General features: G+C 38.5%; 1 protein-coding gene across 8 annotated transcripts in view; it reads right to left on the bottom strand.

Annotated features, from left to right (window-relative positions):
* Window positions 1–20444, bottom strand: part of ROBO1 (roundabout guidance receptor 1) — a 696828-nt gene that overhangs the window by 239759 nt on the left and 436625 nt on the right. For all 8 annotated transcript variants that reach the window (XM_061357727.1, XM_061357725.1, XM_061357729.1 and 5 more), the window contains one exon: window positions 19649–19975. In XM_061357727.1, coding sequence (XP_061213711.1) covers window positions 19649–19975 — 327 coding nt within the window. The remainder of the gene's footprint in view (window positions 1–19648; window positions 19976–20444) is intronic.

Below are 20444 nucleotides of genomic sequence, written 5' to 3' on the forward strand. Positions count from 1 at the left end.
TTGTACAGAACTCCTATACAAAAGTGTTTCTGTATGGCCATTGGTCTCTTTAGATACATATTCTACTGAGGCCAGGGTAGAAAAGCTATACTAGCTCAGGGCCACAAAGCACATTAATTCAAGTTTTGAATACAGTGCAGCTCCCTGGCATCAGTACTCTCTGACATAACTCCTTTATAAACTTTTTCTTTGTTTATTTTTAGGCCAGTTCCACCTTTGCACTACTGCCTATTATAAAGCCTGAATACAAGATGTAGACAGTCCTGAAAGCTAAAAGCAAGTTGTTAAAAAAATATTACCTATTTTTAAACAGGTAATAGTACTCTCTGATGTGTATTTCATATTATTTTTAAATACTAAGGGGTTTATCACTTCTTTAAGACAGCAAGGACAAATGGGTATTATTTTGTGGTGTTATCTGCTGCATAGAAAAACCTTAAAAGAAGATGTCTGAGGTTTTAAATACCATCACTTCTGTGGTTGTGCAAATTTTTGGCATACAGAATGTTAAGGTTGGACACACACATATAAATCTTCTTCAAAGAGGGAGAAACAACACTTTAAAGATGTGTGATATTTAGTGTAAATATGGGGTGTATGAATTTATTTATACAAATTCACATTTGTACCAGTGGTTCACAAATCAAATAACATGCCAGTGCTGACCACTCTGAAAACACAGAATGGAAAAGAATGAGGATGTTGTTGCTAACCATCTAAAATGAAATGTGTCTCCATTCCTTAGCTTGCTAAACACTGACTGATGCCATCAAAAATTACACTGAACTTGACAAAGTCAGGAAAGCAAGACAAGTAAACCACACAATTTAGTTTAGCACATATATCTGCTGCTGAAACTATCTGTCAGCATGCCACGTAATAGAGATGTTTATGTCCCACCCAGACTAACAAACAGACCACTGACCTGGTACAGTACTAACTCAACAACTAGTATTATTCTAATGATGTATGATATGAACAAATGCAGCAGTTTGATTGACCTTTGGTGTAGACACAGCCTTCATTCTCAGTTCATTTATTTCTTTTGCAAATATTCCAGATCAAGCTAAGACCTAGTCTGTAGCCTCCGTACAAGTCTGTTTATACAGACTAACATAATATAGATCACGTCATGTAGAGATAAACCCCAGTCTGGGGAATAAAACTGCATAAAGAAAGAAGAATAACAAATGAAGGCAACTTTAAAGATAGACAAGTTTCTCAAAATCACTAGGCCTTCAGAAGACAAACAAAATAGCAGTAACAGAGATTAGCAGCTCTTGTACTGGAAGCAAGCCTAAGGCTGAAGGGATTCCATAGACAAAAGGTAAATATTCTCCCCACCATTAAAATACATAAAAATCTTTCACATTAGGGTTTCCCATTCTTAACTAAAGAAGAGACAAAAAAGAAAAATCAGACAATTTCTGGTTCCGGTCTACCAGAAAGTAAGCAAATAATTGAAAAGTCACTGGATTTAAAAATAACTTCCTTTCCACTCACTAACAGAAGAGAATGTCTGTATCACCAAAAGACTGCACACAAATCAGTTTTGTCCTCAGCTACAGCCATTTGTACTTCATCTTGAACTAGAATCCAGGTATATTCATCAGCAAGATTCCCTGCCTCCTTAAAATTGTCATAAATTTCAAGTGGTTAAATGACAGCCAAAGGAGACTCTTCATATTACCTTTCCTCCAAAACCTTCCTATGCATCACACACAACCTATGCAGAACTCCAGGGATTTGGCCTCTGCTTCGCTCACAAAAAAGTTCAGGTGCTACAATCAAGCCATAAATCTAACTTTCCCCAGGACATACACAGATGCTGGTACCGGTACATAAATTTCTGGAGTGATAACGATGTTTCATTGACAAATAGAAAACTGAATATTCCCAAAATAATGTGCAAATCCTAGAAGAGAACAGAAGCCTGAAAAAGGTGTCCCAGGTACAAGACATCAAATAAATGTGAAAAAAAACCCCTCATTTAAAATCCCTTTTTTTGTATCTTAGACAATATCTCTTTAACCTTCACTAAAATGAAAGATGCTTACAATCTCTACATGCTACTATCATAGTTATCTACCAATTATGAACTCCATTGCAGAGACTGTTATTGGTGTATTTTGACCATCTCAACAATCATCACTGAAATTGCATAACAGTATTTAGAAGAAAGCTTAGTGCTTTACTAACGTACTCATCATCCTACCTTATATTTTATTGCTGTCACAAAGAAACAATTGCTTTCCCATCACCATAAAGGTTACTTCCCCCCACCATAACAAAACACAACATCTGCCAGCATTAACTTTATTTCTGTCCATAAAAGGATGAGGGCTTTCGGGCAGTATTTTGTAATGTATTTTGAATAAAATCCTCTTTCATATAGAGTATTCCTTTCCCTCTAATTAGCTCTAGTGTAGCACTACCCCGTCCTGGTTCTTGTTGCAGAAGCTCTCTCGTTTCCAAGCACACCCTGAACTTCCTCAGAAGGTGGAATCTGTACCGTTTCCTAATCAGTGTCTTCAAAAATACAGCTGCAAAGCCTGCCATAACTTTTTATAGCGGCCATATTACTTTCCTTATAGATGATACATTAAATCTAAGATGCAAAAATAAAAGGCACAGGCTCATAAATTCTTTTACTGCATGTGATAACTGAAATTATATTTTGTGGTTTGTTTTTTAAGGTAGAGCTTCTCTGCGTAATTAATTCATAGAGCTTTGAATAAGATGCATGAATAGATTTGTGCACAATTTATATTCCACGTGAGGTATATATGAAACCACATAATACTCACGTGTATGCTTAAACAAACATTTTTTAAACCAAATTATAGTATACATTTTACTTAGAAGATCAGCACAAGAAATACAGGGTATGTTGTCTACAGTTAAAATGTTTATTACTTAAACCAACTGAATTATATTAACACTGATATGCCTTAATGTTCTGTTCAACTGATTTCTTTCCTTTGCCATTAAAAAAAGCAATGTTATTTGTTCCAAACCTTGACACTCTGCTACACTTACAGATGAGCCTACGTGTGATTATTTATTCCCACTATGCATACGGATTTTAGATATGATTTCTATTCATCAACCAGAAGTCTCCAATACATCTACAGCAGGAACAATCAGATACAAATCATCACCAAGCATTAGACAATACTAAGCTATACGTCTCAAAAAATCACCTTAGCCACAGTAACACCTTTCAAGGGAAGTCATTTTTATTTCTCAAAACCATTTAAAGACAAACCCTCAAATGATTAAGGTCAGGAATAAAGATCATTACTCTTAATTCACCTTCCCATGCTTCAGGTCTTGGCCACAATATGATGCTAAACTTGGGGCCACTACCACATACTAGCAGGAACAATGCCCCGTTCCCTCTCATAGAGGAAGAAGTTATCAAATTCCAGACAGGCTGCTAAAACAGCTTAAAAATAAAATCATTTTGAAATGATGGACAAAGTTTTACATAGCATGGATAGATGCATTAACAAGACCGTATTTCTTGGCCAAGGTCACAGCTGCCTTTCCCATCCAAACCTGGGAGAGGCTTTACCTCCCAGAACCCTGCCCAAGGACCATATATAAGCTTTCAAGGCTGCAGGGCTGCCAAAGGCCCATTTCTACACCGAAGAGAATCAAAAGTCCGAGATTCAGAAGAGAAGACTAAGGACAGCTCATTAAGGACTAAAACTGCAGTGTACAACAAGCAGCATTATCAGAGAACAGATACACGTTAAAGATGGATACGGGTAGGAAAGAAAGGAGGCACTGAGCAGTGTGCTTCATTTGCTTACACAAGCCCAGCTGGCACATCTGAGGCAGATGAGTGCCCACAGGCAGAGGTGTCTAAGGAATAAAAACCCTATTTTCTCTGTACTGTGCACACATCAAGGTGCTCCTAAATGCAATCTGCTGAGCAAGGCCACTGTGTAACCAGCTACTTTTGACTGTTTCTCGCTCCTTTGGTGGCCTACAGATTTACAAGATGCCATCATGATTAATGACAGGCAGAGACAGCAAACGAAGTCTGGTGAATAGTAAATGTGTTCAGATGTAGACCACAGATCAACTCACACTTTCTACTCTGCTATTTAAGTACAAATATACTGCATTGAGCCTCATGCAGACTTGCTTATCATCAGCTCACTTCAATAAAGGAGTATTTCAAGTAAATGTGTAAGAAAAACCAAAACAAGCAAGCAAACAAACACGAAACAGAAAAAACAAACAAACAAAACCACAAAACCCCAAACACACCAAAAACCCTAAAAACGCACACCTCATTTCAGTAAAATATGACCCAAGTAGCCTACATTTCCACAGAAGAAAGTAACAGCAAAAGCTACCACTTGTTTTCTGACAAGTTGTGCTTCTGAATTTTCAACTGCAATTCTCCTCAACTAAATCCAACATTCACTGCATTAGCCACTGAGATGATTAACACCATCCCAGCCAAAACCAGGACATGGCCCCTTGGGCCCCAACAATCCCATGCAATGCTAGTGGCTTGGGGAAGAGCAGCTGGAAACTGCTCATGGGAAAGGAGATCAGGGTGCTGACTGACAGAACTGAGCATGAGCAGCTTGAGCCCAGGCAGCCAAGAAGCCACCAGCATCCTGGCCTGTATCAGCACCAGTGTGGCAGCAGGGCCAGGGCAGGGACTGTGCCCCTGCCCTGGGCACTGGTGAGGCTGCACCTGGAATCCTGTGTTCAGTTCTGAGCCCCTCACAACAAGAGAGACATTGAGGTGCTGGAGTGGGTCCAGAGAAGAGCAACGGAGCTGGTGCAGGGCCTGGAGCACAAGTGGGATGGGGAACGGCTGAGGGACCTGGGGGTTCAGTCTGGAGAAGAAAAGGCTCACGAGGGACCTTGTGGCTCTCTGCAACTTGCCTGACACAAGTATGGAACCAGGTCGGGGCTGGTCACTGCTCCCAAGGAACAAGGGATGGGACAAGAGGAAACAGCCTCAAGCTAGGACACGGGAAGTTTAGACTGGATATTAGGAACAATTTCTCCACCAAAAAGCTGATCAGGCATTGGAATAGGCTGCCCAGGGCAGTGGTGGAATCACTGTCCCTGGAAGTGTTCACTCACCATGAAGATGAGGCTTTCAGAGATATGGTTTAGTGGTGGCCTTGGCAGTGCTGGGGTAGAGGTTGGACTTGACCATCTTTAAGGTCCTTTACAGCCTACTTGATTCTATGTCCCTTCTTCTTGTCTTGGATTTACTTATTTGTGTACTATATGAATGACCACATATGAATGACTAGTATTTCTCCAAGACACAAATTTTGGAAGCCAAAACAGTCTGCATAGCACTTTTAATCCTCGAACTTCCCTTACTGTGTTCTGAGCTGAATAACAACTGACAGTAATGAAATAAACTCCAGTGCTAATTTAAGTTCACAGAGCAGTAGGAAAGGCAAAGTGCAGCAGAATTAGCAATACTTTAACAACTGGTTTACTTCATAGGCACAAAACCATTTACACTTCCTTCGAAGTGGTCAGACTAGTACACACACATACAGCTTCCTAGAGACAGAATATCTGCATCTATTTTCATGTAAATATAGTATTATTTCCCAAAATAAGTTTGAAAAAACTTGGTAAGACTATCTAATGTTATTCCAGGTCCTTTTCAGCATCGCTGTTTTATAGACAATGGTCTCATAAAGCTAAATATACACCTTTGTGGTTTAGACATGTAACGAAGCATTTGAATGCCAGCATATATACCTGCCAAGCCATTCAGTTCAAATACAGGCAATGGACATAGTTACACCACTACTTGTTTAGCTGGTAACATTCGTCTTATGAGCAAAACCTGCAAGTTGTGGCTAATGACTTTTGGGTAAATTCATTTTCAGCTATGTATTTTTACTTCAGTAACTCTACATATATTTATAAATTCAGTGGGGTTTTGTGTGTCTTTAGAGGAAATGGTCACTCCTCAATTCTTTATATAAAGTAGCCAGGTAATTTGAAGAAAAGTAAATCAGGTTTCACCATCAGTTCACACTGCTCTTCTATGGACAAACTCTTCTTATGCTCATCTAATTCTCTATGAAGCCTGGTTTAAATCAGATTTCTTTTTTGTCATAATTCAAGTCAGGAAAAGATTAAACTCTTCTTTGATTACCTTCTTCTTTGCAGCAACAAAATATTTAAATGATGACAGCATACTGAAGGAGCAAAACCAGGGACTGTGGCTGCTAATTGCTTCTCCCATTTTCTACCCTTTTCACTTTGAAGCTCTGCATCTATTTCATGACATAGAGCAGAAATATGCATGAGCTGCGATTCTCCCTCTAGAACAGGGAAAAACTAATTGACAGCCTGCAGGCTGAATCCAGCTCCTCAAGATGTTTTTACTTGGCTCCCACAATGGCCTATAGCAAGACTGCACACCATGCAATGTGCTAAACAATTTGCTTAGCTCACAGGAGTGCAGAAAGGAAAGAAAAGGAGTAAGGAGAAGCAGGGGGTGGGAGGAACAAAAGAGCATAGGTGATGACTAACGGGCTAAAAATGGAAGTGTAACCATTCCAGCACTTCGCCACCTTCCTGAATTGTCTGTATGGAGAGCAGAGTTGGAGCAGGCTGGGTCTTTCACAGGGTTTGTCCCAGACTGGGGTAAAACCACAGGAAGGATCACTTCCTGCTGGAGTCATTCAGACTCTCAAGCCCACATGCCTTTTGTAACAGGCTTTAAAAAGAGATAGCTCTGCTGCATCCGTAGCAGAGCAGGGTAGACCAGGAACAAACCAGTGCCCCAGGAGTCCCTACAGAGGGGAGGAAGGCAGCACCATTCCTGCATAGGACCCACAGTCTGTCCAAAAGGACATCATGCTGCTGGAACAGAGAGAGAGTCTAGATGTTTCTGGTGTGGACAAAGCCCTCTTCTTCACATCCACTTTGTATTAAAGCAAATGGGATGAGTTTGACTTTATAGTGCTTCCCTCAGCATGGGTGAAATTAAAATCAATGACATTTGTCTGCTTCTGCAGGGGCAGTCCCAAGTCTACCAGAAACACACTAAGTTGAAGACAAAAAAAACAGGTGTCTCTGCATCAGACTCTCCAGCACCTTCTATACACCGGTATATAATTAGGATTTCTTTTTTTGTAGCCTTCTTTCTCTGGACAACAGAGGGTTAAATATACAATCATCGTGACATATTCATCTGATCCATGAGCAGCTGGCAGAGAGAAAGAAAAAAACAAAAGCAACCCATAACCATAGGGAATCAGCCATCCAGGGTCTAGATGAATAAATCCATAGAAGGAAAATCGAAAATTACAACTTAGAGAACTCAATTTATATCCCAGCACAGCACCACCCAAAAGGGATAATGTCTGGAGCATTCCAAAGGACTTCCAAAGTTATTTGGCAATTACTGCTAAAAAAAGCTACAAAACCTTTCAAATAGTCCTTTAAAACAGAGTGATGAAGAGCAGCCTTGTGAGGAACGCTTATAACAGTGAGCAAGTTCCCAGTTTCTCCATGGCTGACAGATGCCTTTGTGACCCTTTGAGACCAAGATTTAATTTCTTCCTGCCTCAGTTTTTCTGGCTAGAGAACAGCGATAGTAAGACTGCCTTGTTTCCCAACTACAGACACATTTGAACACTTATAAAATGCTTTTAAACAGAGGAGTGTGGAATTTTCAGGGTGCTCCTGCAAAAGGAAGCATTGCAAAGTAATGCTAAGAATCTGGAATCCAAGTATATGCGTCAATACTCTTATTTCTGTACAATACTAAGTAAAATTTGCTGTCCTTTATGGTTGCTCTTTTTACATTTTTTTGAAAACATTGTGTCTATTTTTGGTTTAAAATCTGTCCGCATTTGAAAAAGAACTAATTTGCAATGTGAACCATTACACATTTTATTAACATGAGAAGACTGCTTTAGCCTATTAATAATGAAAAAGCTACAAGTTGAGATTATTGTTTTTATTTTAATAGCTAATTCCATGATGATAGTTTTGAATATTTCATTATTTTCTTCAACAATTATTAATAGAACTCTAGTAGATCTTACTTTACAAGGAAACTTTCTATGAAGTATCCTGCTCAAAATGCTGCTTGATTCCTGTTTATGACAGGACAGACCTATCCACTGTATTTTAGTCTATTCAGAAGGCAGTACAAAGGTAAGATTTCATATATTCTGAAGAAAATTTAATAAGTTAAGAAACCAAACTCACAGCTATAAGAGCAGTCCAGAAGAAGACACAGTTTTATAAAGTATTTTAGTAAAGTCACGTTATCAGTGGAGTCATTCCTGTTTTAAAACCTTACCACAGACTACACCAAAGAACTAATTCCCCTAATAAAACTGGAGCCAAACAAATTATCTTCAGATAAAGATGTCTACAAGGGAGACTTGCTAGTGTCTGATGAAAAATTGAAGAACAGCATGATATTTAAGGAATCTGCTTAATTATTGCCATCTTACTCTTTTCATTTTTAGTCTACAGATTCTGTATACTTTAGGGTGAAACAACCTATTCATTTCTTTAACATCAGAGAAAAACTTGCAGGTTTTTACTAAACTCTGTCTGTAGTATAATTCTTGAGTATGGATAAGGCACTGTGCTGAATACCAGACTTTTATAACACTAACAGTTTCTGCCAGTAAAGCATTTACTAATAGGAACTGAGGAACAAAAGCAACCAAGAATGCCTTTGCATCTGGAAATGGTTACAGAAACCCAAATGGCAACTGTACATAAAGTAGCAGTCACATAACCTTAAGAATTTAAAAAAAGAAAGAAACAAAATCAGGAGCTAGAAAAGTATTTGACACTCTCGTCTTTTTCTTTTTAACTGAATTTTTTTTTAAAGTTATAAAATAATAAAAAAAAATCTCATTTTTAGTGTTTGGGTTTTGGGTGTTTTTTTTTTCATTTTATGATGAACCTTTGGAACTGAATTACAGCACGCGTATAGGTAAGATATTAAATTTCAGTCAAGCCAGCTCTAGTGCACAGCTCCCTTCCAATCACTTTTGATAGCTCAGAAGCACAAAGAAGCCCAGTTTAGAGAGTCCACATGTGTTTAATCTTTGATTAATTGAACAAAACCTAAGCGCCTCCAGACATACTTCTTTTAATCACGGGCAAGATATCTTTTCAGTTGCTCTGCTGGTAGGAGAGTCAGCAGATGTCGGGCTGGTCTAAAGGGAATTTCTCTTCCTCTGGAGAAAAGAGTTTAAATAGGAGAGGAACAGACATATGCTGACTCTGCACTGCTTAACAGATGACGTAGAGAAGCATCTACTACCGCAGGGAGTGGAACAGGGCAGTTTTCAAATTAAATTTCTTTCAAATTCAAAGCAATGGGCTGAAATCAATTTACATACAGGATGCAAGTGCAGTCAGGCCGCTCTCATCAGAACAGCTCACACACGCAAGGCCAGGAATCTGTCTTTGGCAGCAAGATGAATGTTAAGACAGGTTTTAACGTAATGACAGTAGAAAGAAAAAGAAAATCAATTTCTTCACAATTTAAACACAGCTGATACTGTTTTTCTGGGCATTGAGGATTCAAAATAATAATCATCTCATCAATATGAAGTATTTGCCAAATGTTCTAAATTAAAATTCAAAACAGCACTGGCACAATGCAAATTTATCTCCGACTTTATCTCAGGAGCAAATCTTTCAGTACTTCAGCAAAACATGTTTTAAAATGTAATACTGGAGGGGGGGGAGAGCATATGAACAACCAGTGCGTGAGGATTACTAGTCAGCATTTTGGTTGTCTAACTTTAGTCTTTTGCCCACAGGCCTATGTCTTACAGCATCATCTAGGAGATGTGAACACTTACAAAAATAGGAATGATCTCCATTTAGCTCTACCAAGATGTCTTGCAGCAAGGGTGGAGAAGGAAAAAGAAAGATCAAGAGCTTAAAGCCATCTCTTAGTGGAAAACAGCAGATGAAAACTCCCTTGGACCAGAGGAACTCACCAACTAGGAAAAACAGGAGACAGCCAATGCTCCCTATTCATTTGATAACGTCCACCATCCGAACTTTGCTTGAGGCTGTGTCTTTCACAGCCCACAGGACATACAGGCTCAGGGCCTATCAGACAGCATGTCGCCTACCACCATAGGAAGGGTAGTATGCAGAAAAGAATGAAAACAGACTGTAGTAACAAAACCTCCATTTCCTTCTTCATACAAGTAGGATGCCTGCTTTTATTGATACTTACACTTGGTGTTAACAACTGGAATTGCATTCCACAGGCTTCTGAATAGCAACAGCAAAACTATGGTGAGCTTGATATCAATGCACTGTTGGCTGGATTCAGGAAAATTACTTACACGTCCATCTCAAGCTCACACTCAGAAAGAAAGTAGATTTAAAGCCTTTAAACCTGACCAGGTTTTTTTTTTTTTTTTTTTCCCCTGAAACTGATGGCAAATGAGTCTAAATCTTCAAGGCATAGCTTCCACCTCCTTTTAAAAACCAGCTTCTCCAGTTTTGGTTCAAGGTTTCAGATCATCTTTTACCCATCAGAATCAGCATTCTACAAAAAGCCTGCCACCACATTCTCTGATTTACGAATGCTGAGCTGCACAGCAATTTCTGGCAAGAGTAGAAAATGTATAATTTGCTTGATCACCCATCCCAGCATGGTCACCCCAACACCCCAAATTACTCATCATCACCAGAATAATCTGTACAGTCACAGGAGCATAAGCAAAGAACTCTGTTGGCTAAAGGGGACCTAAATTCCTCCATTCTGCATGATTTCTGGGAAGATAAATACGTAAGAACAGCTTCCTTAGGTCAGACAAACTGCTCATGCAGCCTGCTACTTTGCATTGACCCTGGCAGAAGTACATAATTGCACTGAATACGAATCTTTTCATTACATGCTCTGTTTCCACAGTAGTTGTATTTGTCTCATATGTATCAGCATATAGAAAAAGCTTTCATTTGTATCATTGTTAACCACCAAAAATACCACTGACCTGTGAACCACTCTGAGTACAGAATTAGCTACAATGCTCCAATATGTTGACACACATCCTCAATACATGCCCTCTTAGTCTGCTTCCAAAATATATTAATCTTAGCACTTTAGATCTAGTATGAAATACATGAATGGTATGGACTTCCAAACATTTCCATGGAACAACAAAAGCCTTAAAACACTAGCTTGCAACTGCAGGCCACACAATCTTCAGATCTTTACGAATTCCTCTCATATATTCCCAAATACATACAAGTGTGTTTTATATAACAAACAATATTCCTTTAAGAACAGAGTTAGCCATAACTACAAAATGAAGTTCTACCACACCAAACTATGTCAGTTAAGAAACATATTTAAGTTATGGCATTTCCAGTCAAGCTTTGGTGCTTTCATTTTATGTTGCTTTAAATCTGTACCTCAATGCATAAATTAACCTTGTAACCCTCTCTACAGCATGAATATCCAGTAACTCTATTAAGGCACACTCCTCGTTTGGTTCATTTATTTCATGAGCACAGGCAAGACTGAATCATCGAAACTTCACCAAACAATACCAAAACAAGTAACAACTTCTTGTCTCCCCCACCTCCCCTGCAAGGGTGGACATTTGCCTGAAGAAACCTAGTGAATAAACCTCTTAGCAAAGCGGTGGTAGGGATCACGGCTCTAGTAGCAACATTCCACCAAAGCGAAGGGGCTACTCTCCCCAGGACAAACTGAGAAAAGGACATGCTAAAACTAACAGTAAATACTGTAAGAAACACTGAAAGGTAGTTAACAGAAGTTAATGGCACTTTTTCTCTGGTCTGCAGAGGTATGAATGGTAAAACAGCAGGCAAACGATTCAAGTCATTAAAATCATTTTAGCACAGCTTCTAACAACGAAATTCTTAATGTTTTGTTAGTACAAAATGTGAAAATATAGTAAATGAGGTAGTTGTTGGAAGAACAATGTAAACAGCATTATCCAATACGTACCACTGTTGAGAATAGGGACCTACATAGATCTGTGGGTCAAACAGCATATAAACAGAACTGTTATTCTGAGGTTCATGCAATGCTAAAACGGTAAGACTTGGAAGGACTATGCTACCAACAATACATTTAGTTCCTCTCTTCAATGAGGAAAAGAACAAACAGCCTGGTTAAAAAGGACATATTTTTCTCTGAGGCCGTGGGTGCCTCAAATGAAGGAAATTCTGATACATATCCAGAATGTTTTATTCACTGTCATGCAACCGAAGAAGGGTGTTAATCGGCTGTTTGCCCGTTTCTTTCAACACACCAGCGGTTGGACTTGAGGTATAATTTAAAACACAGAACACTTATAAAAATTAAGTGGTTTGAATTTTGACGATATTGCTTAACTTGCAGCTAACAGTGCAAACAATAACTCAGGGAGACCCTATCTTGCCTAAAACTAATGGAAAGTGAGAAATAATTTTGCAGCTAATTGAAAAGCTCATGTTCTGCGTAACTCAGGGAAATGAAGTACAGCAAAGTCACTGGAGAGTTTGGGTTCTGTAGCAACTTCTTCTCACTTGCCAAAGAAATTTCAGAGTAATGGGATAATTTTGTTTTACCAACAAGAATCAACAAGGCTGATAATGAAACATCCTCTGCACAGGATGGTAAATACTGTTTCTTGTCAATCAAAGCCAACTGAAGTGTTTTTAACACCTATACTGACTGTATGCAATTTTTAGTCCTTTAAAAAAAAATCTTAAAACTGCAACAAAGCATTTTTAGAACTAGAACAATCATTAGTTTATGTGCCGAAGATTATGTCACAATGACAAAGCTACGCAGGAAAAAAACTACACCAAATTTCCTAGTCATAAATGTACCTCTTCTCTAAAAACTCACGACACGGCAAGGGGAGAGTGGAAAAGTATATAGTCCAATTCAGTGGGGAACATTAGACTTTGTATCTTATTTTCTCCCAGTAAAACCAGCCACTTTGTCTGAAATGTGACATAGGCCGTGTGTTGACTGCTTGAATTAAGATAAGTTCTCTTCATAAAGAACGTAGACACTCAACGCATTGTCATCACATGTTGGGACAGTCCAATTTAAAGACAAGCTAAAATCATGGTGTATTTCCACCCACTAGAGGAAACCACCCTCAAAATTGCTGTTCTCACTTGGAATCTCCAGCAACTTGCACCATGCTGTGAGTTCAGACTGAAATCCTTTGAATGTGTCAGTGTTTCATTTTTAAACCATGTTATAGGACAGTCAAGGAGGCCTATCAGAACAACCATGGAAGGCTCACTGAAGACCATTTTTTCTAACCCTGCACTAGGAATATAATCATAATAATATGATTAAACGTAAGTACCAGAAGAGCTGTAATATTTAAATGTATCAATTTGCTGCACTGCTGGATTTCTGTGCTGCCTCACTTCCCCATCTCCTGTTGTGCCTGCTTGATTCATATTAGAATTTAAAGAAGGTATACAGAGCAGAAAAATTTATATAAAATACAAACATAAAACCACTCTATTTTGTTGCACAGGTTTAATAGGACAAGGAAATTCCTTTCACCTACTTTTTATAGGTGACAGTAATCACAATTGGGAAAGACTTTGTTTAACTATGGAAGGTGTAAAGAATCTGCTATTCTTACTAGGTCTAACTCAATACATGACAACATTGTTTTTATCTAATGCGAAAAGAAGAAAGGAAGAAGTAAAAGGTTCACTGCTCAGACTTCTCAGGATGCAGTACTACTACGCTTAGGACAAAGGGTATGCATGGAAGCATACACACGCACACATGAGCATTGAGAAATATGGCAGTAAGTTCCAAAAGGTATTTTTAGTTTTTCCATGTTTTCTTCTTCACCCTGAAATCTCATTAGGACAACTACTTTACCTACCAGTAGCATGAGTGGGATTTCCCAGTAGTACTAATAAATTACTCCAGTACTACAGCTGGTTAGTAAACAAAACGTATCACCTATAGAGTAAAAAATAACACATCTTCAAAAAATAGGCAGAGGACTTAAAGGACTATACTGACATTCAAACTCTCAAATGTTCTTCAGCTGACTAATGGCAGAGGAAAGTAATACACAACAACCTGTAAAAGTAGCTGTTCTTGCTTTCCTCAAATGGAGGTAACTCCATTATAAAACATAGCTCATTTGCATGCAATTTTGACCTCACTGCAAAAAAGTTTCTCCTAAATGATGTTAAGATTTTGGTAACACATGCTTCAGAGGCAGTTAGCAGTAATCCTGGTTTACTGTGCAGCTGAAACGGAGTCAAGTTCAAGCTAAACCCACCACTGATAAATGCTAAGTTTTAAGAAGTATTAGCAACATCATTGCTATTGAAACCTTCTATGCCTCAAGGAACTTCTGTTAATGCAATTGCTTGTAGTAAGCAATAGTACAGCTTTACTAAGTTTTTTGTGTGTGTGCATAGGAGCTTAAAGAGATTCCTGTAAAACTGAGATTCATCTTTGTGATACATGCACCTGAGCACTCAAAATCAGCCACTTGTTTATCAGCAAGGAATTAACAGCTCAAGTAACAAAATCTGCAAATCTGTCCATTGATTTCAGCTTGGCTTCAAACATTGATGCAGTACAGCAGCAGTAAGGAGGGCAAGCTTGCTAATGTGCCCTACCACCATATAGACCAAACAGCTGATGAAAAGCACACACAAAGAAGTACGACTTTTCATTGTGAGAAGGGTTTTACTGCTACAGAACCACTGAGAGTACAGTGCTGTTAACTCATCTTTCATAATCCTATTCTAGGTAAAGGGTTTTGTCCATTTGTCCACAGTCACAACCTAGCAAGTCTGTAAGTGGGATGTTCCTGGGAAATATTTGGAGAATTATCCACTGTAAATTGAAAACAAACTTTTACACAAAGAGGTTTACTTAGTGTAAAATACCCTGTTATTAAGGTTACAAGTAACATGCATGCGTACATACTTTACAAATCCTTTTGTAAAAGCACTGCTCTTGAGCAACAAATCCATGTATCAATGGAAAACAAGCATTGTGATGAAAGTTACTCTAGAATTCTCATGGCAAAAGTGAAGTTTTTCTGAGAGAAAATATGCTTTGAAATGAAGGCTCACAAAGCTACTGACCAACAGCCATAACCAACTGCATTTGCATTTGATTTTTCTTAACATCCTCAAAAGCTTTAGAGCAAGTGAAGACAGAAAGATTAATACAGCCCTTACAGCTATCATTACCCCTCTTAACATGGGTAGGTTTCTACACAACACCACTTCACAGACACCTACGAGTTCCAGAAATACAGTTTTCCTCTAGAAAGAGTAACAGAAGGAAAAAACCGAATCAAACTATAATGCACCAGTAACTTGGCTTTGGTAACTTCCTAACCAGAATTTGGTTTTGATTAGGTACATCCATTCATCAGACAACCCCGAGAGATTCAAGCACATGAAGCAGCTGCAGCCACTTTCCAGTCTGCTAAAGGGTAACTGATTTCTCTACTGTGAACAATGACTTTTGTTTCCCAACTGATTGTGCAATAGACAAAACAGCCTCCAGCCCTCACTCTGAGGATCAAGCATGGTCCCACTTTGTACTCCCACCTGTAAAAGCCGACACTTGTAGAGAGAATTACACAGTTTCGTTTTGACAGGGACATGCCTTTGTGACATTCTTTAGGACCTTTCACCACTGCAAAATGTGTCACCAGTAGGCAGTAATCCAAAACCAGTCACATTCCTCAAAAACAAAACAAGGAGCTAATTTAAGTAAGTCTCCGGTGATCAAAAGGCTGAGTTCAGGAAGTCAAGAAGAGGGAAGCAAATGGACTTGTAGCAGCCTAAGTCTGAAGGATGACTACAGACTGTTATCTCCTTATCCCATCTTACACCCTTTGTGGACTACCCTACTGAAACTTCATTCTACTGCAAATTAAATTGGAACACATGCAGCAAGTCTCCATTTCAGTTCTGTGCGAATAACATTGCAAATATAGATGAAACCAGTCAACTACAAAAAAATACAAATCCCCCAATTAAACAGGAGTACATCTCTCATTTAATTGCCTTGTAATTCAGCTTTCTGCTGAGCGCCTACTTATGCAAATTTATATCCTTCCCATTTATTAATATCTTACAGATCTAAATTACACAGAAAATGTCATGTAATATTAAATAACAAAGCTACTTTACAGGCCTGTGTAGCTTGGAATAGTTTTACTGGTCTCTAAAGTGCATAAGAGATTTGAGTTCTTGAAATACCTAGTGGGTACCCATTTGATTAAGGAAAGTTACAGTCCCTGCAACATAATCAAACAGAATATAGTCAGTGGGGGCTCAAATACTCGTTTCGTAGACTTAAAGAAAGGCACAGCTCTTTACCAGCCAGAAGAATCACCTTGTTTTTAAGGCTTTTTAGGAGCATGGTTTCAAGGAAGTAATTACAGAAACTGCAGTAAATACGGCTGCAAAGAGTACTTTATATATATACGCACACATAAAATAGCATTATGGAGAAGATACAACAAATCCCCAATGCTATGCGTAGACACATGGGCTCTTCAGACGTTTTGGAAAGGCCACAAGAAGCAGAGATTGCTTAAGAGACTTAATCCAATTTGCCGACAATAAATGGTATTTAGATTATGTATTAATTGAGAAGTCAGCGGAATAAAATGCAGCATCTTCTGGATTAAATGACACACACCCCTCAGTCAAGTCACTAAAGAAAGTCTAACGAACAGAAAGGGACAAAGCAGAGGGAAAATTCCCCCTACAATTTTATGATTTGTGATTTTAGTCTGTCCCCCATGATGGCAATCACGTCTAAAGCTGGTTTTAAAGTTTCTAACAAAGAGGTATTTGAGAAGGTATGACAGCTTTTAACACACTGCACTTCTGACATTTTTGAAGATCTGAAATCCCTCTGCATTTCCTTCTTTGCAACTACAGAATCAATGCAGAGAGTACTTAAGGAAGATGCTCACCTTGTTACACAGGCAACTAACTACCTTATTAATGATGAGCACTGGAAGTGCTTAAAATTGATGTGGACGAAGTAATAGTAGACATCAAGTTTAGTTTTAAGTATTAACCTAAAACTGAAGTCAAATCTACACATACATTGAATAGTGAAGGAACATCATCTAATTGAGGTTGCGACTGTAAGAGGTGATGGAAGAAAATGGGATTCCCTATCACGTTATGAAACAAATTGGTGTAGACAGGGGATGCTTTCTCCAGCAAGAGCCAGCAGGTACATTGCAAAACATGCTTGTTATGAATTTCACAAAAGTCATTTGGTTAAAAAAGCAGCATCAAAGCATATAACCAAATGAGTACTTTAAGTGATCTTCTGTACTTTCTCACGTGCAAATCAAATAAATGCACAAATAAAAGCTACAGTTGAATCCAAGACACTCTGTAAACACTCAGAAAATTAAACTGTAACATAAGGATTTCTAAAGTAGCAATTGTATATGACTACACATTCAGAAATGAAAATGCTGTGGTGCTCTAAACAGGTATACTGAGAAGCTAATCAAAACAGTCCAATCCACTGTGAATGCAGCTACATCTTATAAAGACAATAGCACTGCATCTACAATGCACAGATTTTTAATTTAATGTAAATTTATTCCATCAGCCTTCAACCCTTTCGTTGTTCCTCACCTCTTCTGTGCTATTTAAAGTGTTTGGGTGCTTTTGCACTGTCACATCACTACCTTTTCTATTAAAATCATAGCCTGTTCTGTTAAAATGGTTTGTCTATAACTTCCAATTATTAAATTAAAATTACATACCATTTTTACTTACAAATCTTATTTCCAAATGTATATTGTGATTTTTTTTACCCCTCTGTGTACCATATGTATTTATTTTTGGACATTATCCCTTGATATGAAGGCACTTTTGAGCTGGATGGCTATTGTTAGGTGGTGTACCTTTGAATATTTTTAATAAGGCATTAGTCTTTTATTTATTTATCTTGAGTATTGGCAGAGGATCTTAAACATTTGTGGTGATATCAAGATTTTACATTCAGAGCACGTCAGTCAGACTGTCTACTGCAATCACATGAGGATGACTTGAGGCAGTGGTGACAAACACATCCAGCAACTATATACCAGTTGAAATTATGAATGCCATAATGTAATAGCCACTGAAGCCTATCTCATTGTTTCTGGGTTCTGATGAAAACTTGTGGAAGACACAGAAACACTACAAGCATTGCAAACATTACTCCAAGGTACATCATGAACTAAAAGAACACAAAATAAGAATAAACTGTCCATGTTGCTTTGCTGCACAGACACAACATTAAAACTCATTTTAAGAACCTATAAGCAGTGTTATAAAGCAAACAATAACAATTAGATAAAAATCAAAATCTTTTAAACATTAAAGCCCACTCAAAATTACACCTACAAGATACTGGATATAAACTTTGGGAGCAACCAAGCAACAGATGATTTAAACAGGTTATATAGATTCACTGGATAAGCATACTTTCAGCTACCCAGACACTGATTACTTTCATGACTAGAAGTGGTAACAAGGAAACAGCATGGCCATAGATCATAATCATGTGTATTTTCTGCATTATATGTGATGATCAAGATCCTTCTAGTATAGGGATTATGAAAATCCTTGGTCCATGAATGTGAACAAGGCAAGGCAAAGGGCTCACGTAAATGCAGAAATTTATAGTCTATTTCCTTTGCCTTCTATGGGTTATGAAAATCTAATGCTTCTACAGTTATACACCAAGACAGCATTTAACTTATCTAACAGTTATAAACCTCATCAGAGCTAGTTAACATAAATTGCATAGCCCACAGAGAGATCAGTGTTTTCAGAGAGCGACTCACATAGTTGTGTGCTAGCTCTTAAAAATGACACCAGATGAATTGCCACAGATTACAGGGGAAGCCTATACAAGCAACTTAAAACAGATACCTAACTTCTGAATGGCAAGGTTTCTGTGCATACTTCAGTATCCCAAAACTGCTATTTTATGACCTACACTTGGCCCTCCATATGAAAGCTTAGAACACTTTCATGTACGCTCTCTGCCTCCAAAACAAGCAGGGTTTCAAGGGTATACAGGAAGAGATAAGCATTACAAAGTGACGTGAACATACTTGACTGTTCCTTCCGTTGGCCAAATACTTAGAACTGGAGAGATGATTTGTGGGCTGCTTCTTTTAGAGAAAAAACAAAACCTGGCTCATTTACGTTTCTAAATCTGCTAGCATTTTTCCTAGTGTTTATTTGTGCAACAGCAAGGTCAAATCTATTAGATCAAATCCTGGCTATTCTGTCTCCTAGTACACATTGCATTTTGCATGGTTATCTGGCAAGAGAAAACATCTATAAACTGAAACCAAGTACAGAAAGATATAACAAACTTTAAGTAATCGTAATTGCATGGAGGCATAAAAGTAGCGAGAACGCATAAAAATGTTTACATTTCAGAGTGATACAATACCTCGTCTGACTATTTCTCTATTTGACTCTCTATTAATAATAATTAACTGCATAATTCCTTCACTGCTTTTAAGTCAATGCCCCAGAGCAGCTCACACTTTATCTTCAAACGACATCAAAGCAAGCGGCTGCTACCAAAGAGTGGAAAAGAAACAAATGTACTTACTTGCCACCTCCAGCGATGCATTATGACTTACAGCTTCCCCAAGGTAATTCCTTGCCACACAGACATAGACCCCTTCATCAGGCCTACTCTTGCGCCCATGGACGATGCGTAAGAAAAATAAAGATCCGCTGGGCAGCAGCATGCGGTGGGAGCGGGGATCATCCTTGTCCGTTTCCACCCTCTCCCCTCCCTTGTACCACTCAATGGTAGGGGTCGGCCTTCCTTCTGCTTTGCAATTTAAAGTTGCTGGTTCTCCTTTGGAAACAATTAGATCAGAAGGGTGTTCAACAATTCGAGGTGGGAAATCTTCTTGCCGAAGACGGGAGCCTGCAAGACACAAACACAAAGCTTTATTAGGAGGCTGCTGCCAGATATAATCACTGTGTTTTGTGAAACTCCTTAACTATTATCTTGTAGTACCGGATTTAACCAAGAACAGTTATTAATATCTGAAAGTGGAAAAAATACCCCAAAACCTTAATGCTTCCTCTTCATTGTGTGCAGGGTTCTCCCAGGTAAATACATTCCAAAGCACTTTTTCAACAGGTGACCTGTATTAGTGAACTAAACTGCCACAGTCCTAAATCTTAGAATCACAGAACAGTTAGGGTTGAAAAGGACCTTGAGATCATGAAGTTCCAACCCCTCTGCCATGGCCAGGGGCACCTCGCAGTAAACCATGTCACCCAAGGCCTCATCCAACCTGGCCTTGAACACTGCCAAGGATGGAGCATTCACAACCTCACTGGGCAACCCATTCCAGTGCCTCACCACCCTTACATGAAAGAACTTCTTC

The sequence above is a fragment of the Neopsephotus bourkii genome, unplaced genomic scaffold (assembly GCF_033783945.1).
Source record: "Neopsephotus bourkii isolate Nb327-2 ecotype Australia unplaced genomic scaffold, CSIRO-AGI_Nbou_v1 NB_911, whole genome shotgun sequence".
Taxonomy (NCBI): domain Eukaryota; kingdom Metazoa; phylum Chordata; class Aves; order Psittaciformes; family Psittacidae; genus Neopsephotus; species Neopsephotus bourkii.